The sequence below is a fragment of the Barbus barbus genome (genome assembly GCF_936440315.1).
Source record: "Barbus barbus genome assembly, chromosome: 6".
NCBI lineage: Eukaryota > Metazoa > Chordata > Actinopteri > Cypriniformes > Cyprinidae > Barbus > Barbus barbus.
The window spans coordinates 15,092,847-15,116,622 of NC_136734.1; the positions used below are offsets into that span (position 1 = coordinate 15,092,847).

The 23,776-nt window shown below is 36.2% G+C and overlaps 1 protein-coding gene across 1 annotated transcript in view; it reads left to right on the top strand.

The window, feature by feature from the left end:
* LOC306871007 (vacuolar protein sorting-associated protein 37D-like) overlaps positions 1-23,776 on the top strand; it is a 47,595-nt gene that overhangs the window by 13,172 nt on the left and 10,647 nt on the right. Inside the window, exon 2 of the mRNA XM_079418648.1 lies at positions 879-1,050. Coding sequence (XP_079274774.1) covers positions 879-1,050 — 172 coding nt within the window. The remainder of the gene's footprint in view (positions 1-878; positions 1,051-23,776) is intronic.

Here is a 23,776-nt window from a genome sequence, read left to right on the forward strand (position 1 = left end):
TTATGGACACGTTCATGGATTCTGTGCCTGGCATAATAACCTAACTTCAATATGACCCTGAGGAATTTGATGTATTGAGTTGCATTATTCACACTCACTCTGTACAGCTCATAACTCCCGAATAAAATTTTGAGTTCTCTGTGTTCTTGCATTCCTGATGTCTGTGGTTTGACCTTGATGGCCATCTTGTTTGAGGAGCATTCTTAACAGCATCTACACTGGATTACATTGAAACAAAGGTTCATCTGCTCCAAATGAGCAAAAAAAAAAAAAGCTAATTTGTGAAACAAGCAATATAAGCATTCGCTTATAGCAAATCTGATGCAGCTGTGACAAGCAACAGGACATTGTGTCATGGAGAACCATGCTAGCAAGATGTTAAAACGTGTTAGAAACATGCTAGCAACTAATGCTTCTTGCTGCTAAAATATCAGCAAGAAGCAAGAACATGCTAGCTAAAATATCTTGGGTTACATGCCAAAACTTAAAACATGCTAGCAACATGCTAAACCATGTTAATATAATAGAGCATAATATAGTATATTGCACTAGCAACACCAAGTAACAATGATAACAAACTACACTAATCTAATTTTCATATAATATTGTTTATTGTATAATAATTTTTTACTTCATCGTTTACAGTTATTTAATAGAGGAAACAACATATTGACTTTATAATATCACATTTCCTATTTTTCACACAGTAAATGTACACCGTATATAAGAAATGAGCTTAAATGTCCCTGCGATACTCATCACTGATTAACACATCTCTGACTTTCTTTAGGTTGTAGAATCGATTGATTGGTGTTAGATGGTATTAAAGATTATCAAATATGTTTTTAGCTGATGAATAACTAAACTTTTGTGTTCAGTTCCAGGAGCTCCAGCTGGACAGAGAAACCTTGTTAGTAACCAATCGGAGTCTTGCAGAAGAGAGCCTCTCACATCGCCCTCACCTTCAAAACGGCAAGCGGCAGTTGGCTGCAAAGTACGAGGAACTGGCAAAACTGACCGCTGCCTGCAGGGAAAAGCAAAGCCGACTTGGTGAGTAGAGGTTCAGGGTTTTGTGCGAGTGATGCTGTGAATGCTAATTACACCAAGTGTTTCTCATTTTCCTCATGATTCAATACACATTGTGTTGTTTGCGTCTTATATTAACTATAGCTAGGTCTAGGCAATAAATCCATATCAATATTTATCAGAAAAAAATAAGTCTATGATATTGATCGTCTCGTCTCGCTGTATGAGGAGACTCCACATGAAATCAATCTCTTCAGAGCTGATCGGTCACTTCATGATTTCATTTGATGGAAGTCATGTCGGATACATTGTATTTACGAGTTGAACGCACATGAACGCCACCACAAAGTCGTTATTACATGTGGGAAACTCAAAATTTTCTTTAAGCCCCGAGTTTCCTAGTTGGGGGCGTGTCAGTGTGAAAACGTGTCAGATGCAATGGATGCAGCCGAAGATTTTTTACAATAAAACTATGTTACAAATACAAAATATCATATTATTGTATAATTACCATAGAATATATAATTATTCCGTTTACATCACCTTCATAAATTAAATAAAACAGAAAAAAATAAAAAAACACAATGATGTGCATTCTTCATTCATCATTTTGTAGATGTAGAGTTAAAAAAATCATTGAATTTTATGTAGAAAAGTTCAATCTCCGACCAAAGTGACTTGAATGCACCGGACATTGTAATTACGACTTGTCAACTCGTAAGTACGAACGTCCCAGGAGGACTTGAACCCAGCAGAAGTGACTGGCAAATACAGACTGAAACTCAAAGGTCTTTGTGACAAACCGCCAAAATAAACGTTTGGTGTAATTTGAAGAATAATAACAGAAATATATTACTATTGTCTACAATTCTCAAAGTAATAATAACAGCAACAATACAATTTATTAAAACGTTACATTGAATTAGTAGTGGAGCACCTTATTTGACAAAACTAAAAAATATGTATTTTTTGTTGCAATTCATATTTTCATTTGATAAATATAAAATATATTTTGATTTAAATCTTAATTAAGTTTTATTGTTTTATAAATTCCTTACATTACACAACATTTTAAAATGGTTCATTTAAATAATAACATACAGTATCCAGAGAGGATAAAAAAACAAAACAAACATAGAATTTGGGGTAAAAAATAAAATGGATTTCAATGAATGTGAGATTTCAAGGATTAATCGGTCACACTTTAATTTAAGGTCCAATTGTCGTGATTTACAAATCATTAACTACAACTTTTGTCTCAAACACCTAATTTGTTGCTTCATTTAGGTATTGGTAGGATTAGGGATGTAGAATATGGTCATGCAGAATATGTGCTTTATAAGTGCTAATAAACAGCCAATATGTTAATAATCGGTATGCTAACAAGCAACTAGTTAGAGAGAACTGATCCCTATACTAAAGTGTTACCGATTACTCTATGGAAATTACTTTTAAACAAACAAATTCTTTTAACATCCATTTTCAAAAAAACATGGCGTGCATTTACATCCACAATAATGATATAAAATGAATATTAATATTGAATAATATGAAAAATGTGGCTATTGGAATTTTGGCTATATCGCCCAACCCAAGCTATACCATAGTAGGCCTATATAATAGTTAGTTCCGGTCCTCTAATCTGATTAGCATGCAGCAAGGAAAAAGCAGGAAGTGGGAAAACCAAGAGTAGATCTGGAGTGGTTTGAGTACAGAACTGCTTTAACCACACAATCTGGCCCACCCTGCCTTTTTTTTTTTTTTTTTTACCTCTACCTGCTTTTTATGTTGCTTCTCTGGTTAGGTTGTGTTTAAAATGTGACTCAAAAGTGTCAGGACAGAATGTCTTTCAGGGAAAAATTATTGTGTGCTCCTCCCAGATTAAACATTAGACACGATAATTTAAGCAATAAGCATGCCGCTAATCTGATGACGCCGGCTGTTGACTGAGCAGTTTAAGAATAGCATGGGGACACTGCTGTCGTAATATTTCAATATCACCAGGCAACATTGTTCCATAATAACACACCCTGATGTCCGGAGCTCCTAAATTATTCAGCACGAGAACGGTTGACATGCTGACCTATGCTTGGATTGTTGATCCGTCCAGCTGCGATCTCCAGTGCTGGAGCAGCGTTACCTTCATTCGCCCCCTTACCAGGGTGGAGTGTAGCGGTCAGGTCCCAAAGGGGTAGTCTGGGGCCACAAGGTCCCCACCTGGCTTCCCCACCTCTTTTCAATGCCAGTCCAGGAATAACTGCCCTCATCTGGTTCAGACGTACTTAAGGTGCTCAGATTTCACTTCCCTAACAGTTCCTCATGGGTTCACAGGGACTTGTTTTCCTTTTTCTCTCAGCATGGCCAGAATAAGAGAAATATTATTGTGTTCTTCTACGGTCTTCCTCTCTTGGCTGAACGCTCAGCATGATAGTTTCTCACGCCCCATCTTTTTTATTGGCCCACTGACATGGCATGCCGATTATAAGCTTGTACAAGAGAGAGTTTGTAGGTTAGAAATCAGTTCTTTTGTTATTGTTTTCTTTATTATTTTAGGCTTCAGAGTTCATAACGGTACATGGTCAGGATTTGAGCATTGACGTCTTTCGATGGTTAAATAGTCACGGTATTCTAAATGTTTATTAAACCGAGGAAAATAAATTGGAGGAAAATAATTTCAACTTGAGCTTTCCTTCAGTTTGTAAAAACAAACAAAAACATGTTTATAGTAAGGCACTTACAATGGAAGACTGTTTGGCAATTGTACTGGAGGTTTTAAACGCAGAAATGTTTTTCAATAAAAAAATATTCAGTAAATATATGTGAACTTGGCCTTTCAAGGTTTGACTACTTTTCTAGATGGATGAACTTGTCAAACGATTAATCACATCCAAAATAAAAGTTTTTGTTTACGAAATAATTTATGTGTACTGTGTATATTTATTATGTATATATAAACACACACACATAGAGTATACAGTTTTAAATATTTACATGTATATACATTTGTTTTCTTACATTTTACATTATACATAAATATAAACATAACATATTTGTCTTAAATATATACATGCACGTGTTTGTATTTATATATATATATACATACAGTGCCCTCCAAAAGTATTGGAACAGTAAAGACAAAATTGCTCTGAGTCAAGACATTTACAAATATGATTAAAAGATGAATATGAGACAAAACTACAGAATGTCACATTTTATTACTGGGTGATTCAACACACAGATGTTTTACCAGCTAAGAAGTTCAGCACTTTTAGAGTTTCATCCCTCTATCTGATGTGAGCAGAAGTATTGGAACAGTTTCCTCACGGGTCTTTCTAAGTGATCAGCTGTGTCCTGTTGCATTAATTCTTCAGATATTAAAAGCAGGAAATGTGTCGTATTAGTTATATCCATTACTTCTGTATTCTGAATCTTGCATTCGATGATGACACACACAAACCCGGATGAAGATGAGGGAGCTGACTTTGAGAGAAAAGCAAGCAATTTGGATGCTAAAAGAAAAGAGGAAGTCAATTAGAGCTATAGCAAAAACAAAGGGCATGGAGAAATCAAGAGTTTGGAAACCACCAGCGACAACGGCAACCAACAACTACCTGATCGGCTGAGAAAGCAACAGTAGTTGATGACAGATAAGTCATAAAAGCTGTGACAATGAACCCTAAAAGACGTGTCTGTAAACTCACCAACAACTTCCAGAAAGCTGGGGTGATGCTCTGACAATCTACTGTCCTCAGGAGACTTTGACACAGAATTACAGATGCTACACAGCAAGATGCAAACCTCTGACCAGATTCTTTGGGAAGTGCTTCATATTGCATCAGGAGAGTGACCCAAAACACCCTGCCAGTTCAGTCAAGGAATTTATAAGGGCAAAGAAATGGAAAGTCTTAGATTGCCCAAGTCAATCTACAGATTTAAATCCGATTGAACATGAATTTCACCAGCTGAAGAGGAGAGTAAATGTAGAAACTCCCCAAAACAAGCAACAATTGGAATTGGCTGCATTAAAGGCTGGGAAAAGTATTTCAAAGGATGAGACCAAGAGTCTGGTGATGTCTATGGGTCACAGACTCACTGCTGTGATTGTGCGCAAGGGATCTGCAACTACTACTAACTGTCCCAATACTTATGCTCACATCAATGAGTGGGATGCACTCTAAAAGTGCTGTTCTTTTTATTTGGTAAAACATGTATTTGTTGAAACGGCTAATAATAAAACGTGACATTCTGTAGTTTTGTCTCATAATCATCTTATTTGTAAATGTCTTGACTCCACAGCCAACAGAGCAATTTTGTCTTTACTGTTCCAATACTTATGGAGGGCACTGTATATAATAAATATATACAGTACACACACATAGGGTAAACGTACAAGCTCACCAAAATCTACATTGAGACATTTTTAGTGCAGAAGATATTGGTTTCGGTACAAAAAGTTATGCTAAAATAAAATATTAATCTCTCACATAAAAATATTTAATTTTATTTTAAATGACAAAATAATTTTTATTAAGATATACATCATTAAATGCAAAAAGTCTGGCTGTGCTGAATTAATGGGTACATTTGTGTAGTCTTTAAGCACACCCCTGTTCCCATTAAGCTTACATCATGTTTTATAAAAAAATTCTTGTTTACTTTAAGAAATGTTTTTAAAGAATAATTGAAAGGTTTAATTTGAAGGTACAAAGTCAATAAAAAAAACACTAAAATCAAGCAACAAGGCGTTCAATTTAAGCAGTTATATTTTCATAGGGAAGTGTCATTTGAGCACACTGGAACATCAAGACTAGTCCACGTTCAGCTAAACATGCATTAAAAAATTAAATAAAACAAACACACCAATAAAACATTTCATTCATGGGGATGAACACAGAAACACTTCTGTGTGAGTTTTTTGTGATCGGAAGGAATTTAAAATCTGCTAGTGTGTGATCCTCAGTCGTTTAGTGTGTGATGGCCAGTTTTCCTTTGGGACCATTTACAAAGTCGTTAAGTGTATGATGCCCGGTGTTTGGTGTTTTAAAAATTTGTTCACATTTTAAAAGTCATGTAGTGTATTCCAGCCTTTAGTTGTTTTTTTCCTGGAAAGATACGATAGATTTCTGATGGACGACATGCCTCTTTCATCTTTGGGCATAAACTATAGCTATGTCTTAATTTTGTAATCTTAAAGCTGTTAAAATAAGTTATTAGACATTTTATAAATATTAACTTAAAATGATTACCATCAGTTAGCATTTAAAGTCTGTTTATGAAGTATTTACATAGATGGTTAATGTGGAAGAGCATAAAGAGAGCACACTGAGCTTAATTGGAGCAGCAACAATTTTTAATACATTTCATGTAATATTTATTAAAATGACAAGATTTAGCTAAATAAATAATCTAGTTTATGTATTAAGTTCATACATATTTTAATATGAACAACTATTATTAACAATATCTATGAAATTATACTTTTCTTTATTGATGTCACACTGAAGCTTTTCATAGTCGTGCACCCTGTCAGCTCACCTTAAAATAATATGAAATCTTTCAAAATTACAGCACTGTAAAACGACAGACTAGCAATAAACTGTCAGTTTATAATATTATGGATGTAAAAGTACAAGCTAGTAATGCCTGCAAAGTAATATGTTAGTGTAGCACACACTCTTATCCAGCTAGTTAGCTAACTGTGTTCTGTAGCATCTGTGCTATGTTGCTAAAACTATCTAATGTAATTACTTCCCACATCCAAGTTCCAGGTTATAATATGCAAAAGTCTGAACATTAATCTCTTAATTTTACAGTAAGTAGTGACACTTACCCAAAATAAAGGCTTAAACATCTAAAAAACTCACATTTAAGGGGCTCCTCTTTTGGTGAAAAGTTTTTAGACAGCTTTCAAAATGGCTGCCAGACAGTGTCAACACATGGAGACTCATATCTCAATGTGCAATGATCCAATTGATTTGAAATTATAGGACGTATATAGTAACAAACACATCAGTTGGTTAAGACATCAAGTGTAATAAATTATTATTATTTTTTATAATCTGAGCTCCAAAATTAAAGTGTGCTTAATGGGTATATGAGCTTAATAGGTACGTTTAATAGGTACCTATATTATGTAAACAAAAACTTTTATTTTGGATGCGATTAATCGCGATTAATCGTTTGACAGCACTACCCAAAAATGAAAATTATGTCATTAATTATACTTACCCTCATGTTGTTCCAAACATCACATTATGGTTGAAACACTGATGTCACAATGACTATTTTAATTATTTCCTTACTACCTTTCTGGGTCTTGAACTTGTCAGTTGCGTTGCTGTCTGTGGAGGGTCCGAAAGCTTAATTGATCTTGTGTATCTGGGTTTTTATGCCCTGCAAACTTAATTGTTTGATTTTCTGTGATGTACTCTACATTGTTGATGCAAATTAGTATAATGATATCTAGCTGGTTAAAATGGATTAAAAAAAAATACATTACTACAAATAAAAATTTATCATTTTCTGGTGGGCCAGTGAAAATGCTTGCTGCACAAAGAACTACTGGCCCAACTTTGTCAACAAGAAAAATTATTGTTTAACCTTGCTTCTCCATCATTTGCTTTCTTAGTGCTGCTATGATCAATTGGAATTGTACTTATGTAATTTAAAAGAAGGTTTTTTGGCACATGATTTAACCAGGGTGCAAGATTAGTTGTGGAAGGCAAATAGCTTTGTGAACAAGACCTATAATAAGCCTATTTTACATAGAATTAAGCTGTGCTTTTGCACTAAGAAGAATGACAGTAACTTTAATTGATTAAACCAAATGAGTTTAAGTACTTGTTGATGCTTAGTTTAAGGGTATTAAGTGTCTTGGAATGTGGGTGGACAGTGAAATACCACACTCAAAAGTAGTGCAACTGTTTAGTTTGCTTTTCTGTGTGTTTAGGCCTAGTCAAACAACAATTATCTGTTGTGTACACTGATTTTTTTTGTTCGCGAAGGAAGCTGCTTAAATAAAGCTGCCCAATTGGGATCTCAGAGGAAAACGTTGGAATTCTGGAAGTCTGTCTCTGAAATTCTTGCTCCGCCATCGTTCTTGGCCTGTTCAGTGCACAACCTGCTGTGTGCATAAATGATTTAGGCATGTGGTGGCTGTACAGACTACAAATTTAACCAGTTGCATTAATTCATGTAAGGTCAGGCCGTATATTTCTGCTGTAGCTCACAACATTGGCCCACCCTTCGTACTTTTGGGGCTGCATTTTAGCCCTTAGACCAAAGAGGCTGGTATGTATTATTTGTTGACTTTTTTTGGCCCCTCCTCACCATTGTGCAACCCATCTAGTGATGCAGATCCATTTGAAAGGGCTTTTGTTTGAAACCCCACCTCCAGTGCCGTTCAAAGAAAAGGCAGAGATTCTTATGATAGTCAGAATGTCTCAACCGCCAACCCACCCTTTCACCCGAGAGCCCGGCAACGTCTGGGAACCAAAGTCTGAAGGAGATAGATGAAAAAAGTTGCTGGAGTGAAATGCCAGCAGGAAATTGAACTGTCGTGAGCGGGCAGAGAGGAGGAGGAGGAGACGGTGGGGTTCCTTCGGTGTCCAACAGAACAACAAAAGATCAGCGGCGATATCTGCTTGTCCGCTTACATGCTCTGACAGAGCTTGTACAGGAAGTTCCCATCTCCATGACCACACGGGCAAAGATCCACTCAAGAAACGCTGTTTCACAGAACGCTTTTTTTCCTTTGCGTTTGCAGCTGCCGGCCAGTGACGGAAGAAGGGTGGAATGTTCACCTTCCTGTCACCATGTAGCGCATGTGTACCAGTGCCTCCAGCTGCAGGCTACAGCCGGATGGGTGGGATAGATTGTTCCCCCAACCCCAAACATCTGATTTGAATTCTCTCAGAGCTGAAAGAAAGAATGTAAAACTGTTGGATTGCTCCATCAGCTGAGACCGGAGTTCTGGCTTGGAGGCTTGCGAGTTATTGCGTAATACACAGTGGCAGTGGCAGACGTTAGGAGAAGAATTTGGCTCTGGAAGGTGCACTACTAGTTTCTTGGTGGGAATTCAATCTAGCTTGATGATGCCACCATGTCGGGCAGTTTCGCTCCCACTTAGACTTCCCATTTGCTTCTAATGCTTTTGCCAAATGTGAACGAGCATGACTCAAGATTATTTAAGTCTCTATTTAAGTGAAGTGAAGTGACATATTGCCAAGTATGGTGACCCATACTGGAATTGGTGCTCTGGATTTAACCCATCCAACGTGCACACACACAGCAGTGATCACACACACACACCGTGAACACACCTGGAGCAGTGGGCAGCCATTTATGCTGCGCCCGGGGAGCAGTTGGGGGTTCGGTGCCTTGCTCAAGGGCACCTCAGTCGTGGTATTGAGGGTGGAGAGAGCGCTGGACATTCACTCCCCCCACCTACAATCCCTGCTGGCCCGAGACTCGAACCCGCAACCTTTGGATTACGAGTCCGACTCTCTAACCATTAGGCCACGACTTCCCCAACTTCTGTTCTTCCTCACATGTGGCCAACGGCACATTCTTGACCTGTAGTTTTTTCTGGAGGGCGACGTGGTCCTGGTATGCAATACCATCCATCCTGCTTCAAAAGCAAAGAGCACCGCGAGTGCCCTTTTATTGTTAACCTAGCGTGACGACACCGTTTACCCGAGGCCCGACCTGCTAACCTTTCACACACACTACAACCTATCATTGACATCTCAACACAGAACTTTCACCATACTGGTTGTCAATCACTCTGCCCTTAACAACAGAACCCCCTCCACCCCTCCAGAGGGGGGTCAGCCGTCATTGCGAGTGTGAAAAGGGCATCTTTATCTCAAAGTGCCTTTAATCACATGGCTAAGAGACATGCTGGGACAGCCGATGACGCCGGGGAACTTTGTGAGAGCGCACTGATGGAGGAGTTGGTAATTAACTGGATGGGAAGTCGCTCTGGCCCTCTCTCAGTGTTTGAATGCAGGGGGCAGTTATCAAAGCTGGATTAGGGCCATTCAGCTACCACACACATGAGGCCTTAATCACTCAGTGGGAGAAAGGGGCCTCTCACAAGCTTTTGAAATCAATCTCCTGAGAATCCAACCCAAACTGGGAACTCCACGCCAAAAGACCTTAGGAAAAATACACTTGATACATTATGTTGACATTTCTGTGTTTGACTATTTCACATTGGTTTAAGCTCAGTGACATTGAAAGGAAGGGATAACTAAATGCTCTGCTGAATAATAGGCAGAGGTGTCAAGTAACGAAGTACAAATACTTCGTTACCTTACTTAAGTAGAAATTTTGGGTATCTATACTTTACTGGAGTAATTATTTTTCAGCCGACTTTTTACTTCTACTCCTTACATTTTCACGCAATTATCTGTACTTTCTACTCCTTACATTTAAAAAATAGCTCGTTACTCCTATTTCATTTCGGCTTGTCATCGTCATGGGCGTTGCTAGGCCATTAAATTTCTGCTCAGCCCCCCTAAAAATCTTGCGATTCTTCCCCTTTAAATTTGGAACGGCAGCAGACTTCGGCTTCTCCCCATCTTTCTGCGCGTTCTTCAATCCACAGACTGCGGTGGCGCAGAGGAGAGGACAAGGTGTGTGTTTATCGATAGATTGTTATAATATCTACATCTGTGCAGTTCTATGTCTTAAATACAGTTTACAAAAAGTCATGGGAGAGCAATCGGTTTCCAATCTTCTGTAAAGTTTTCGCTGCATTCACCACTCATCACACCACAGCTGTTTCCTTCAGCCAAAGCCCTTAACACATTATACGCATACTTTATAAAACGATCACGTTATTGCTATTTTCATTTGAAAATTTAGCTTTCAATATAGAACTTAATATTACAGTGCATGTGGTATTAACTACCATACAGTTATGCATAGAAGTGATTAAAGACAGTGACAGACAGCACTCAGTCAGTGCACTCATTTTAATTGCATATCAGAGTGATTGACAGAGATTGAAACATTGTGTGTCCTTCTCACAGACTGCTTCAGTTTTGCTGTTTTTTTTTTTTTTTTTTACTTTTAAAAGTTAATCACAGCACCCACATAGTTTAATCCATTGTCCAGCCTTATAGCTGTGTTGTTTATATTGCTAATATGGATAGTCAGTGTAAGTTTAAAGTGATATGATGTTTTATGTTTACAATTTTCTGTTTGTACTTGAGCATAGAAAAAGATTTGTACTAGTAATGCAAACAGTAACATTTTTGGTTTGTACAGTAAACAGGTGTGTGTGTGTGAGATCAGGTAGACTTGTATTTGGCTTGTACTCGGATGTTATACCCATCTATGCAATACAGTGGAATACTGCAATAAGTTTAGTATACCATCCTACCCTATTAATACATTTATTTTGTAAATATTTATTTATTTTTTATTATTATACCATCATTGGGGGCTGAGCCCCCCTAAAATGAAAATTCTAGCATCACCCTTGGTCATCGCTCAAAAAAAATAAAAAAATAAATAAAAACCTATCCAGATAAATCGCGCCATCCGGATAGAGTGAATTGTGGTTGGATGAGAATATAAACCTATACCATTCCGACACCCTATTGGTTTGTACGCGATCCATCGCACCTGCACATGACACAAATCACGTCACACTCAAAAAAGATTATTTCTTAAAAGTTATTATTTCTCCACTACTGGCTCATTTATCAAACGGGTGCTTTCTCTTCGTCCGTTGCCCTCACAGATTCCTGCAGCTAAGCTTGGATGTACATTTACTTTCCAATAAAGGTTATTGATGACATGTCTCTGAAGTTTGACTTTTTGCACCATTACAATACTTACAGGCAACTAGTCATCATATCTTCCGCTCCATGAAACACGTTAATGCTCAGTAGTACACATATATGGTTTTTTAATGTATTTGCATTGTACTAAAATGCGTTCATTTTCAGTGGGCACATATCCGGCTGAAACGGGTAGCCTAGTGCATCCCACATTTTTCAACATTAACATTTTAATATAACATTATAGTCATTATGGCCTTTAGAAAAAAATTTTTTTGAGGAGGTGGGGTAGTGCACAATAGGCCCCTGTGCCGCGGCCTAAGCTTTTGTCCTTACAGTTTTTCTCAATTGCTAAAACACTAAACCCTATTGTCTGAACCAAATGCTCAGTTGCCTGAACCCACTGATTGAATCAATCACTCTTTTGGCAAAACCATAAGCACTTTTCACCTGTTTAGACACAACTTGCCAACACATTTTCATTGTGATGCACCCGTGCTGCATAATGGTGAGCACAGGTGACAAAAGTCAAACACAATTAAAGCACAGCTGTCACCACTTGAACACAACAACTCAAAACTGATCACACTTGTGGCTAATGATGTGAGGGAACATATACAGTAAGCCAGTTCAGAGAGCACTGGTTTGTGAGGCCCTACAATGGATAGAAATCTGAGAGGAAGAGTTCGTGTGAGAGGAGGTCGAGGTGGTCAGCGAAGACAAAGAACAGTAATATCTGATGAAATCAGAGCTACTGTGATTGACCATGTTCTTGTCCATGGTATGAGGATGAGGGAGGCTGGACAAAGGGTACAACCAAACATCAGTAGATTCACAGTGTCCACCATAATCCGAAGATTTAGAGAAGAGAACAGGTAATTACCTTTTTTTTACATTATAGTACAGTATGTAAATGTTGACAGCAATTACTGTATGACATACAGTATAGAGTCCACTATAGTATAGAGCTGGTAAGTCTCGCCCATCCGTAAAACCCCACTGGACCTCTAGATTGAAAAATCGTGGGGTTTTACGGATGGGCGGGACTTACCAGCTCTATATACTGTACCACAGTATACTGTAAGTAAATGTTTCAGTACATCACTGTACCAATGTACTGTAGTATTGTAATGGAGGGTTGGTCTAACTGTTTGTAGGCCTAGTATTCCATGTATATTTTTGTACTTTATTTTTACAAGTGGCAAACGCATAAGATTTCTGTTTGTTTTTACAAGTGCTACGTGTAAATGCACAAGATTTCTGTTTTGTCTTTTTGTACAAGTGCTATGCACAGGTTTTCTTTGTTTTGCAACATGCATTTAGCCTACAGTGAACAATAAACATTTATTTCTCCAGCTTCATGTCCTGAGCATTGTTTTCTATTTTTCTACGTAGTGTTTTTAATTTTGATTGACTCGGGGCACGATTTGACAACATAGTTCAGTTTTGAGCACAGATTGAACTGTTTTGAGGGGAAAGTTTGGTTTTGCAAGAAGAGTCTGAGGTTTTGTGAATGTAGCTTGAAAATGGGGTTTTGTGTTCATAGTTCAGAGAAAAGGATAGCAGCTTTCAAGAAATGTGTCTTAGCAATCGAGAAAAACTGTAATGGCATTTTTTTTTTCTTCCATTACTTTTATACTTTAAGTAGTTTTGAAACCAGTACTTTTACTTGAGTAAAAAACTTGAGTTGATACTTCAACTTCTACAGAAGTCTTTTTAAACCCTAGTATCTATACTTCTACTTGAGTAATGAATGTGAATACTTTTGACACCACTGATATTAGGAAAATAGCTCAAATATTTTCATAATACCACTAATAAGCATAAATTGTCTGTAAAATGGTAGATTGTGCTCAAGTTAATTCACAGTACTATGATATAAGTATTAGACAGTATTATAATATAGGACCGATCTGCTCCTTCATGATACATTTGATAGAACTGTATCTAAAAACTATGTTAATGCATCTGATTTAGCATGGTAATATAGTTGGAAAGTTGAAAATAACTTTTCTATTTTAATGTATTTTTGTTTGTTCCTTTGATGGCTGAGATGTGCTGCTTAATATTTTTGTTGAAATCATGAAACATGAAAAAGCATTTATTAACAGTAGAAACCTTTTGAAATAATAAAAGTCTTTACTTTTAATCAGTCTTTAACATATCCCTGAATAAAAGTATTCATTTCTTTCAAAAAAGAAAAAATGTAGGCCTACTGACCTCAAATTTTTTGAACAGTTGTATATTTCTATTTTGAATAAATGCTGTTCTTTTAAACTTTTTATTCATCAAAGAATCCTGAAAAAAAGTATCACAGTCTCCAAAAAATATTAAGCAGCACAACTGTTTCCAACATTAGTCATAAATCAGCATATTAGAATGATTTCCGAAGGATCTTGAGACACTGAAGACTGGAGTAATGGCTGCTGAAAATTCAGCTTTGTCACCACAGGAATAGATTATATTTTAAAGTATATTAAAACAGAAAACTGTTATTTTAAATTGTAAGAATATTTAACAATATAACTGTTTTTACTGTATTTTTGATGAGCACTGACACTTCTGATGACACTTCTTTCAAAAACATCTTACAGATCTCCCCCCCAAAAAATCATACTGATCCCAAACGTTTGAACGGTAGTGTATATAAACTTAGTGCCTATTTTTTTATTTATTATGAGCCATTTATGGCCATACACGATTGTTGAAAGAGATGTAATCATGTTGATTCTGTTTTTAGCATGTTGCGGTTTATTAGAAGAAATCACATGCTGACCTAGCTGTCAGGCCTTTTAATTAAACAGAAAGGTCTCCTCAGGCACCTGCATCCTTGTGTTTGGGCTTTTGTGGTGTCCCCACATTGTCTGTTTTGACCCGAGGAAAACCCGAACAAAAGCCCTCAATGAATGCATTCTTCAGAAGGGCACTGGTGTGCTTTCCCCTCTAATTTTGCATCAGAAGTTTACATTTTAACACAGAATCTTGCAGTGCTGGAGCATTACAGATATCAATTCAGTGCTTTAATGAAGGAGACGTGTTAATCATTTACTGCCCTCGTATTGTTCCAAACCTGCATGACTTTCTTCTTGGGAAAGATCATCATTGATTTATGACTTGGAATATAGTGCAGAAGCCATATGGACTGCTTTTATGGTTCTTTTTGACATCTTCACTGTGAACTGTCATGCGTTATGATATTTTTATGTAATTATCCTTTTGTGTTCCATGGAAAGAAATTATAGCATACCGATTTTAGAACATTGATGTTGATTTTTTGCCCAAACTAATCTTTTACACGTGAATACGAGAGGATTTGATGCACAGGCTTTCGCATGCAAACCCACCGGGGTTCTTTAGTCGTCTGAAGTTATTCCTTTCATTCTGATGACAGGAAAGCAGCCGGTGGTATTTATCTGTAAAGACCACAAAAGAACACCCACCGTTCTGTTATTTTGACAGGAAGTGAGGGAGTGTGTGCACACACGCTTGCAAAGTAGAGGGCTTTGCAATTTTTCCTGTGCATATGCTCACACATTAATCAAGTCTATTACAACTCGTTTTGCCAAGAGTTCCATTAAACGAAGCCAATGTGAACTAAAACACATGGAATAAATTCCAGATAATCAATTATTCCAAATAGTTGTCACTTTTATACTTGTATACCGTCCATCATTGTGGAAGTACACACCAATTTCTTTATTGAAAGAGAAGGTGAGTTATAGAAAGTGAAAATATTCTTGAATGAATGATGGGAGGCCGAGCACAGCAATGTGATGACACAGCAGCATTAGTTGGTGACGCAAACAAAACGTTTGCTAAAGTGTTACATTTCAAGGTGGCTTTACACAGACAGAAGTCCTTGTGTAAATAGCGCTTTCCTCCCATACATATTAATGTATGGAGTCCAATCCATTGACATATGACTTGGGCAGTGTTGGGGAAGCTACTCTGAAACTGTAGTTTGACAAGCTACAAGCTACTCGTAAGTTAAAGTAGTTAAACTACAGTCAAGCTACCCTTTTGGAAAAGTAGTTAGCTACACTACAAGTTACTATCAAAAAGTAGCTAGCTACATTGAAACTACTTTTTATTTTTTTGAACAACGTATATTATAAATAACTGAATACGTGTCTGAGGAATGTTTTAAGTAAAATATTTAGTGTTTAAAACAATGCAATACAATTCTGTTTAATTATGGTTTTATTACACACAACACTCAAATATCTCAGACTGTTACAAAAAGTGTAACCTTTACTTGTCGTTTCTTTGAGAGACATGAACTTGGACAAATAAGGCCATGGGTAATTAACGTTAGTTGTTTCTCCATCCTCCAAATCTGCCGCCACGTCTTGCTCCATCATGGATAATATGGGTGTGTCAACCCACTTCTGTACGTCAGTGAACCGTTAGCCGCAAGATGCGTGATTAAACAACAGGTGGCGGTAATGGCAAAAAATGAGTTTGTAATCTAACAAGAAGAATATCCTTGCATCGCGCTGATTCGCGCAGGCTCGACAAAACGCAATGTAGCTTTTGCTCGTGCTACACCGCTACTTGCTGCAAAAAGTAGTTAGCTGGAAAAGCTACACTGTTTAAAAAGCAACTGAGCTACTGCCAAGCTACTGAAAAATGTAGTTAAGTTAGTAGCGTCGCTACTTGTAGTTAACTACTCCCCAACACTGGACTTGGGTTGACAGGGTGCATTGCGCTGAAAAATTGACTGGTCCACCGAGTCTTGCATGCTAAGTTCTTTTAGCTGTTCAAAACTTATTGAATGAATGTGTTTTATTGCAATGAACAATTAATCTTCAATCAATCATTCACCAGTCAGCTAATATCTCATGCTTAGAGGCATGCTCATGCATATTTTACTGACATAATAATTAGGGTAATCACCTAGCTGGCGAGATGAAAATAATTAGGTTTCAGTTCACTTCAGAATGCTTTTGTGGCATGACAAAAATAGATTTATTGATTCTTAACCAATTATGAGCATGTAAAATCAAGTTCATTTACATCCTCTGAAAGCTGCACTAACACTGCAATAACAATAATAGTTTTTTTCTAGGTTATTGGTAAGTCAGCAGCAGTGTTGCTATTGTTAACTAAAACTGAAACTATTAAAAGGTGTTTTCATTAATTGAAATTAAGCTGACATAGAATATAAATATTAGATAAAATGCATTAAAAAGCTTAGCGATTGATATAGTTTATTTATAGTTATTGTCAAAGCTTCAATGTACTGTCAAAAAAACCTTCATTATTTTTTATTTAATTCTAACAAATAAGTTCTTGTTAAAAACAAGCCAAAATTAAAAATATTTTACTTATAATTTCTGCACAGGTGAGACTTGGTGTTTCCAAACAAAAGGAAATATATTGGTATCGGCCAAAATATCGGCAAAAATTCAATATCGCACATCCCTAACTAAAACCTAAAAAAACGTGAACTGAAAATGTAATAATAAAAGCTACTTAAAAATATTAATAAGTGCTATAATAGTACATAAAGTAATTCATGAATCTTAGTCTCATGTGACTGGATATCATTTTGTCAAATATACATAATTTCATTACGAGTAAAAGGTTAACGTTGCAGACTACTGGAAGCGTTTTCTGAAATTCTGTCTTGGTGAATTTGTTGTGTTGTTAGCTTTTGTTTTCTTCACTAATAGCATTGTGTTGCGTATTATGTAATGCATAGCAGTGAGTCATATCCATTGACATGACTCAGATTGACATTGCATTGCATTGAAAAAAATGCCTAGGCCATTGGGTCTTGCATGCTAAATTTGTTTTTCTACTCAAGACTTGGAGTATCAAATGATTAATCTATAATTTATCCAACACTCACCATCTTCAGCTAATATGTCCAGATCAGAGACATGCATATCTTTGTATTTGTCTGTTGTAAGATAATTACCAAGCCAGCAAGATGAATAATCAAGATTTAATTCATTTGAAAATGCTTGATTGCAAACAGTCAGTAGTCTCCCTTCCTTGATCTTTGGATCATCTCAGTCCTGCTGGAGAACATGATCATCAAGTTTTGTTTAGTGCTTCAGTTTGAGTGCTGCTGAAGGACAAACCTAATACTACAACATTCTAAAAAATCATTTTTTATTTTTTTTTACTCAAGTTATTACACTAATGAATAATATTTTTTTATTTTGGACCCTTGGACTGTATTTTACAGTATTGTCATTATAAATAAGTGAGAATGTGAGTTTTTGTTGTCGCTGACAACTGATTTCATAAGGTTCGCTTGTCAAAAAAGAAGCATAATAATATACTTCAAATCTTAAAAGTATATTTAAAAAAACTGTACTTGAATACAGTATAATATAATATAATATTAATAGTGCTGTCAAATGATTAATCACGATTAATCGCATCCAAAATACGTTTTTGTTTACATTTATATATGTGTGTGTACTGTGTATATTTATGTATATATAAAGACGATACGATACCTTGAAAAATATCGATATTCGATACCATGGAGAAAAAAACTGCCACAATATTAAGGGGGTAATTTTTTTAATTTAAAGATAAATGTAACAAGTCGAGAACATGCGGTATATTTTACATGAACAAAAAATGTCTTGAGGTACTGCATTTGTTGATTTATTTATTAATCTTTTATTAATCTTAGTTAAATGTTAATTGAAACTAACGTTTACTAATACATGTACTAATTAAAATCCAAAGTTCTATTTGTTGATATTCTCATTTGCTTCATAACCAAAATATTTCCAGATATAGGGCCCTATGAAATCCGTTTTATTTTTCCCCAAATTCCGTTTTATTTTTTCTACATTAAATTTTTTTCCATTTTAATTTTTCTGGATTCCATTTTTTTTTAATGGTCAAATTAAATGCTATTAATCTAAAAGCATGTCTAATTCATTAAAATCATGAAAATTATACAATTTAATATTTAATTTATTAAAAGTGTAACAAAAATGACACGTTTAGGGCCGTATGAAATGTTTTATTTTTTTCTCACCTTATGTTTTATTGTTACCAAATTCTGTGTTTTAGCATGTCTATTATTTGAATGCATACAAACTATTTTTATTTATTCTTACAGTAGCCTTATGAAATGTGTTTTCCTCCTCAGAAATTCTGTGTTGTGTATTTAAATTTTATATCAGATGAAGGCATAAAACAATTTTAATTTATATTTGAATTAATGAAAATTCAACATTTACATTTTTGGCAAATGAAGGGGATTTACTATTAAAATTAAAATATTTTGTGATTATTTCTTTTTTTAAAATGAACAGTAGTAGTAAGTAGTAGTATTATGTACATTCTACTAAATAATAGTAATATAGCCTATTTCTGGCACACGGTCTTTAATAGGCTAAGTTAAACCGAACTTTTATTTTGACGGGTTGCTGTGAATACCTTTAAAGTTCTGTGTGTGTATGATATGATGCTAGTTTTACTCAAATTAAATGGTAAAATTTAAGGATCAGTTCTGGAGATATTGTTGATGTATTTATGTCCTCATTGAGACGGCAGACGCTGAAATCACCGCGAGCGCCACATTAGTAAACACAACCGCCCGTGCAGCACATTCACACAGAGACGCGCAGAACATGCAGGATTCATATTTAAATCGACTTTTGCAGCTTAATATTTACAGATACTAGTCCATATCGTGATTTGATTTAAGTGTAATTACCTACTTTTGATTAATTCATCCAAACTTTGACAAATTCCGTGACATTCCGCGTTAAACTGTAAATTCCGTTTTTATGACTGGATTCCGTGGCGTTCTCTGCATCGCGGAGATCATAGATCCCTACAGATAGCGCTCCTGCTGTGTTCTTTAACAACCAGAGCAGTCATCTTTCTATTCACTTCACTTTTGCTATTTAACCAGAGCGAAGGAGACGAGTGCGGTCACGTGTTGTGCTTGTCCATGCGCCTTTGGAGAGAAGTGAAAGTGACAGCTCGGCTAGTATCTGTGTATCGATACTTCGGGAAATTAATATTGGTACCGTTCAGATATTTCAGTATCGATATTTATCTAAATATCGACATTTTTGACAACACTAATACACAGTACACACATGTATTATGTAAACAAAAACTTTTATTTTGGATGCGATTAATTGCGATTAATCGTTTGAAAGCACTAAATATTAATGAAATAAAAAATAAATTGTACTTAAGAGAACACACTGTATTGTTTTTTAGCACAATTGAGTGCACACAAAGTATACTGTGTGTGGTCATGTCAGATTAAAAGTTTTAAAGTACTTTTTTTTTACATACTAAAGAACAGTACTTGATTATCATTGCAATGTGAAAGTGAAAGTGAAAAGTGTGAAAGTGAAGTGACATACTCGGAATTCGTGCTCTGCATTTAACCCATCCAACGTGCACACACACAGCAGTGAACACACACACACCGTGAACACACACCCGGAGCAGTGGGTTCAATGGGTTCAATGTGTGGTTCAATATTATATTTAAAGTTAATATATTTTAAATGTATTAAAATTACAAATGTGTAATTGCAAGAAAAGATAAATGCTAGTATTCAACAGTACACTTTAACCATATTTCTAAGACAATAGAAGTCATTATGAAATTGCATAAAAATAAGTGGTCTACAGTAAGTAGGTACGCTAAAGTGCAGTTAATTGCATTTCATGTAAATTTAAACTATAATAAATTTTAATTTCATTCAGTTTTCAGTTACGTATGTTCATTTAAATTGCATTATTTCCAAAAGTGTTCTTTCTAAAATGATGCTAAAATGTACTTCTTTTTAACAAAGGTTATCCTGTGAGAAGAAACAGCTTAAACTTTTGGAGAATAAGAATGTTTTTCTTTTACAAATGCTAAGTCAGATCTCAAAAGACCTTTGTAACAAAACGATTGTGTGGACTCAATGAAATCAATTAGCATTATGTATTCATGGAGGGAGGACAGCGCTTGGCTCTGGTTATTGAGCTCTGAAGTTCAGTCCAGGTGAATGATGATTTTCTTTCTTTGATTGGCCATTCCATTCATGCGCCTAATTGGTTTCAATTCTCAATTCTTTTCTGCTATTGTTTCTATTTTAGTTTCACGTGACCACTTCCAGAAGAGGACAGTGATCTGTCATGTCACAACAATGAAAGCGTTGGGTCCTTAGCTTCATATCCATCACGATCCATTGTAACTGCGAGATCCCACATGCCCCGGGTCATATCTCTGGCTCCAGTAGTTTCCTCGGCGTGAAGCGAGCACCCTGCGGCCCATCTGCATGGTTTCTCCCCAGTATGTAGGTCACCCACAGCTGCTCCCCAAGTGTTTGTTTGGCTGTCTGTCGTCTTCCATTACCGTTTCATAGCGTGGGTCTCCGGGGTCATCCACGTGGTGTGCCACTCCCCCCCAGGCACACGGCAAGAACCTACAGATACACACTAATGCATGTGACATAGTGGGCCTTTGATTATTCATGTTGTGAGAGCGGGGCATGTAGCGGCAGTATTAAAGGCTTTGTTGTGAGTTATTGGCAAGGCGTGTGCCTGAATGTTGGCATCAATCCGTAGTAGTGACGAGATGAATTAAGGATGAAGCACATTATATATGAGTCTTGCTTACATGAGAGAATCTCAAATAGATTAACTTGAACGAAGCAGCGGTGAATGCTTGAAAAAGCAAGTCTGGAGATGCAGGAGCGTACTTGAATAAAAGCTATTTTACCATTTCAACATGGTATTATAGTGATGACAGGTTTTTGGTCACTACCATGATTATTACAATGTAATAACATGTAATTAGCTGCTGTAGTCTGTTTCACGTAAAGTATGTTGCGTGATTTTCCCACACCTGCTAGTAGCAGGGGATGTAATAGAATTTATCATCCAGAAATATTTTTTAACAGCTATAAAAATCTTTCTGTATCATTTTATCAAAACTTTTTAAAAATAAATCTCTTGACAATCTAATTATTTGAATGTTTTTATTTCCATATAACGTTCAAAAGTTTGGGGTCAGTATTTTTTTATATATTTTTTTATTTGATCAAAGTATACAGTAAACAGTAATCGTGTAAAATATTATTACAATTTCAATGAGCTGTTTCTTTTTTTGTTAGTGAAGTGAAGTGAAGGGACATTCAGCCAAGTATGGTGACCCATACTCGGAATTCGTGCTCTGCATTTAACCCATCCAACGTGCACACACACACAGCAGTGAACACACACACACCGTGAACATACACCCGGAGCAGTGGGCAGCCATTTATGCTGCGGCGCTCCCGGGGAGCAGTTGGGGGTTCAGTCGTGGTATTGAGGGTGGAGAGAGCGCTGGACATTCACTCCCCCCACCTACAATCCCTGCCGGCCCGAGACTCGAACCCACAACCTTTGGATTACAAGTCTGACTCTCTAACCATTAGGCCACGACTTCCCCTCGACTTCCCCTTTATTTACATTTTTGATCACTTTAACACATCCTTTCTAAATAAAAGTATTAATTTCTTAAACACCTTCTTAAAAATTTTACTGACCCCAAACTTTTGAATGCTAGTGTATATAATATATTTGTTTAATTATTTGACATTTTTTGTTAAAATAACTGAAAGATTAAGTTAAATTGTTATTATTTTTGTGACACTTTTAAGTTACTTTGCTAAATAATATCTTTTTTGTGAAAAAAAAAAAAAATTGTAAAACACAATTTGTAACATTATTTACTTTTACTGTAAAAGTACATGTAGTATTTTCTTAAATATAATACTGATTTCATTCTACATTTTAAACTGATTAATACTTTATACTGCTGAAAATTCGTAAAAGTGCATACATTTTCTTGAATATTCTCACACATTTTAAAATTAAATGACATACGGTATTTTTTTACTGTATAAAAGGTCATATTTACTGTATATTTTTAAACCTTTTTTACCTTATTAAAATGAACTTTTTCCAAAGTGTTGGAGTACCATTTAAATGGTGAATAATCATACATTACCATTATAATTACCAGTTGATACCTTCATTTTGCCATTGTAGCTCCCCACTAATTTTCTCAGGAGCATTTCCATTCTGTAATGGAGGTTTGTTTAGGGAGCAGCTCTGGCTCATTGAAGCGCAAATGGTGTCATTGCTGTGACCTGTCTGTGCCCTCGATGGCCACTAGCTCAGCTTTTCACATCCCCTGTGGACTCAACACATCTGCACATTAGCATAATTGCCGGTTGCCACAGCAACCCCAGCACAACACTTAGAGGGTTCGAGCCCCTGACTCTCATCGGTGGACATGAGCTAACAGAGAGTGATTGCATCCACCCTCACCCTCAGGGCCCTGCAATAACACTGTGAAGAGACCTGAGAGCAGCTTCAGTCCCGCACTTTACACAAGACTCAAGCCTACGGAGCTTCTTCACAGCTGAACACACTCTCAACTGAACTGAACACACTGTTGCGATGTTCTTTTGTACTGTTGGCACACAGTCACCAGCCCCTGAGAGACCTAATTTCTGTTTGTGCAGCGGGACGCTATCAGCTGATGTTTTATTTATATATATATATATATATATATATATATATATATATATATATATATATATATATATATATATATATATATATATATATATATATATATATATATATAGTATTAATGTGCAATTTATTGCATCATGCACCTAAAAGACCTCAAAAGTAGTCGTAGCATGTTTCAGTCTTCTGAGGTAGCTTTATGAGAATAACAGACAGAAATGTAAGTTTTTTTTTTATAGAAATCATCCTCATACATAGCTCTCAAATCTCAAGCAAGCTTGCACGTTCAAACGTGTAACAGTTTATGACAGACTGACAGCTTAGTGAGCAAGCTTTTAACTCACTGCTCGCTTGATTCAGTTAGGAATTATTTCACTTGGTAACTGAGGGTGGAAATCAGTCTATTCACACCAAAAACGATAACTATAACTATATGGCCATCCA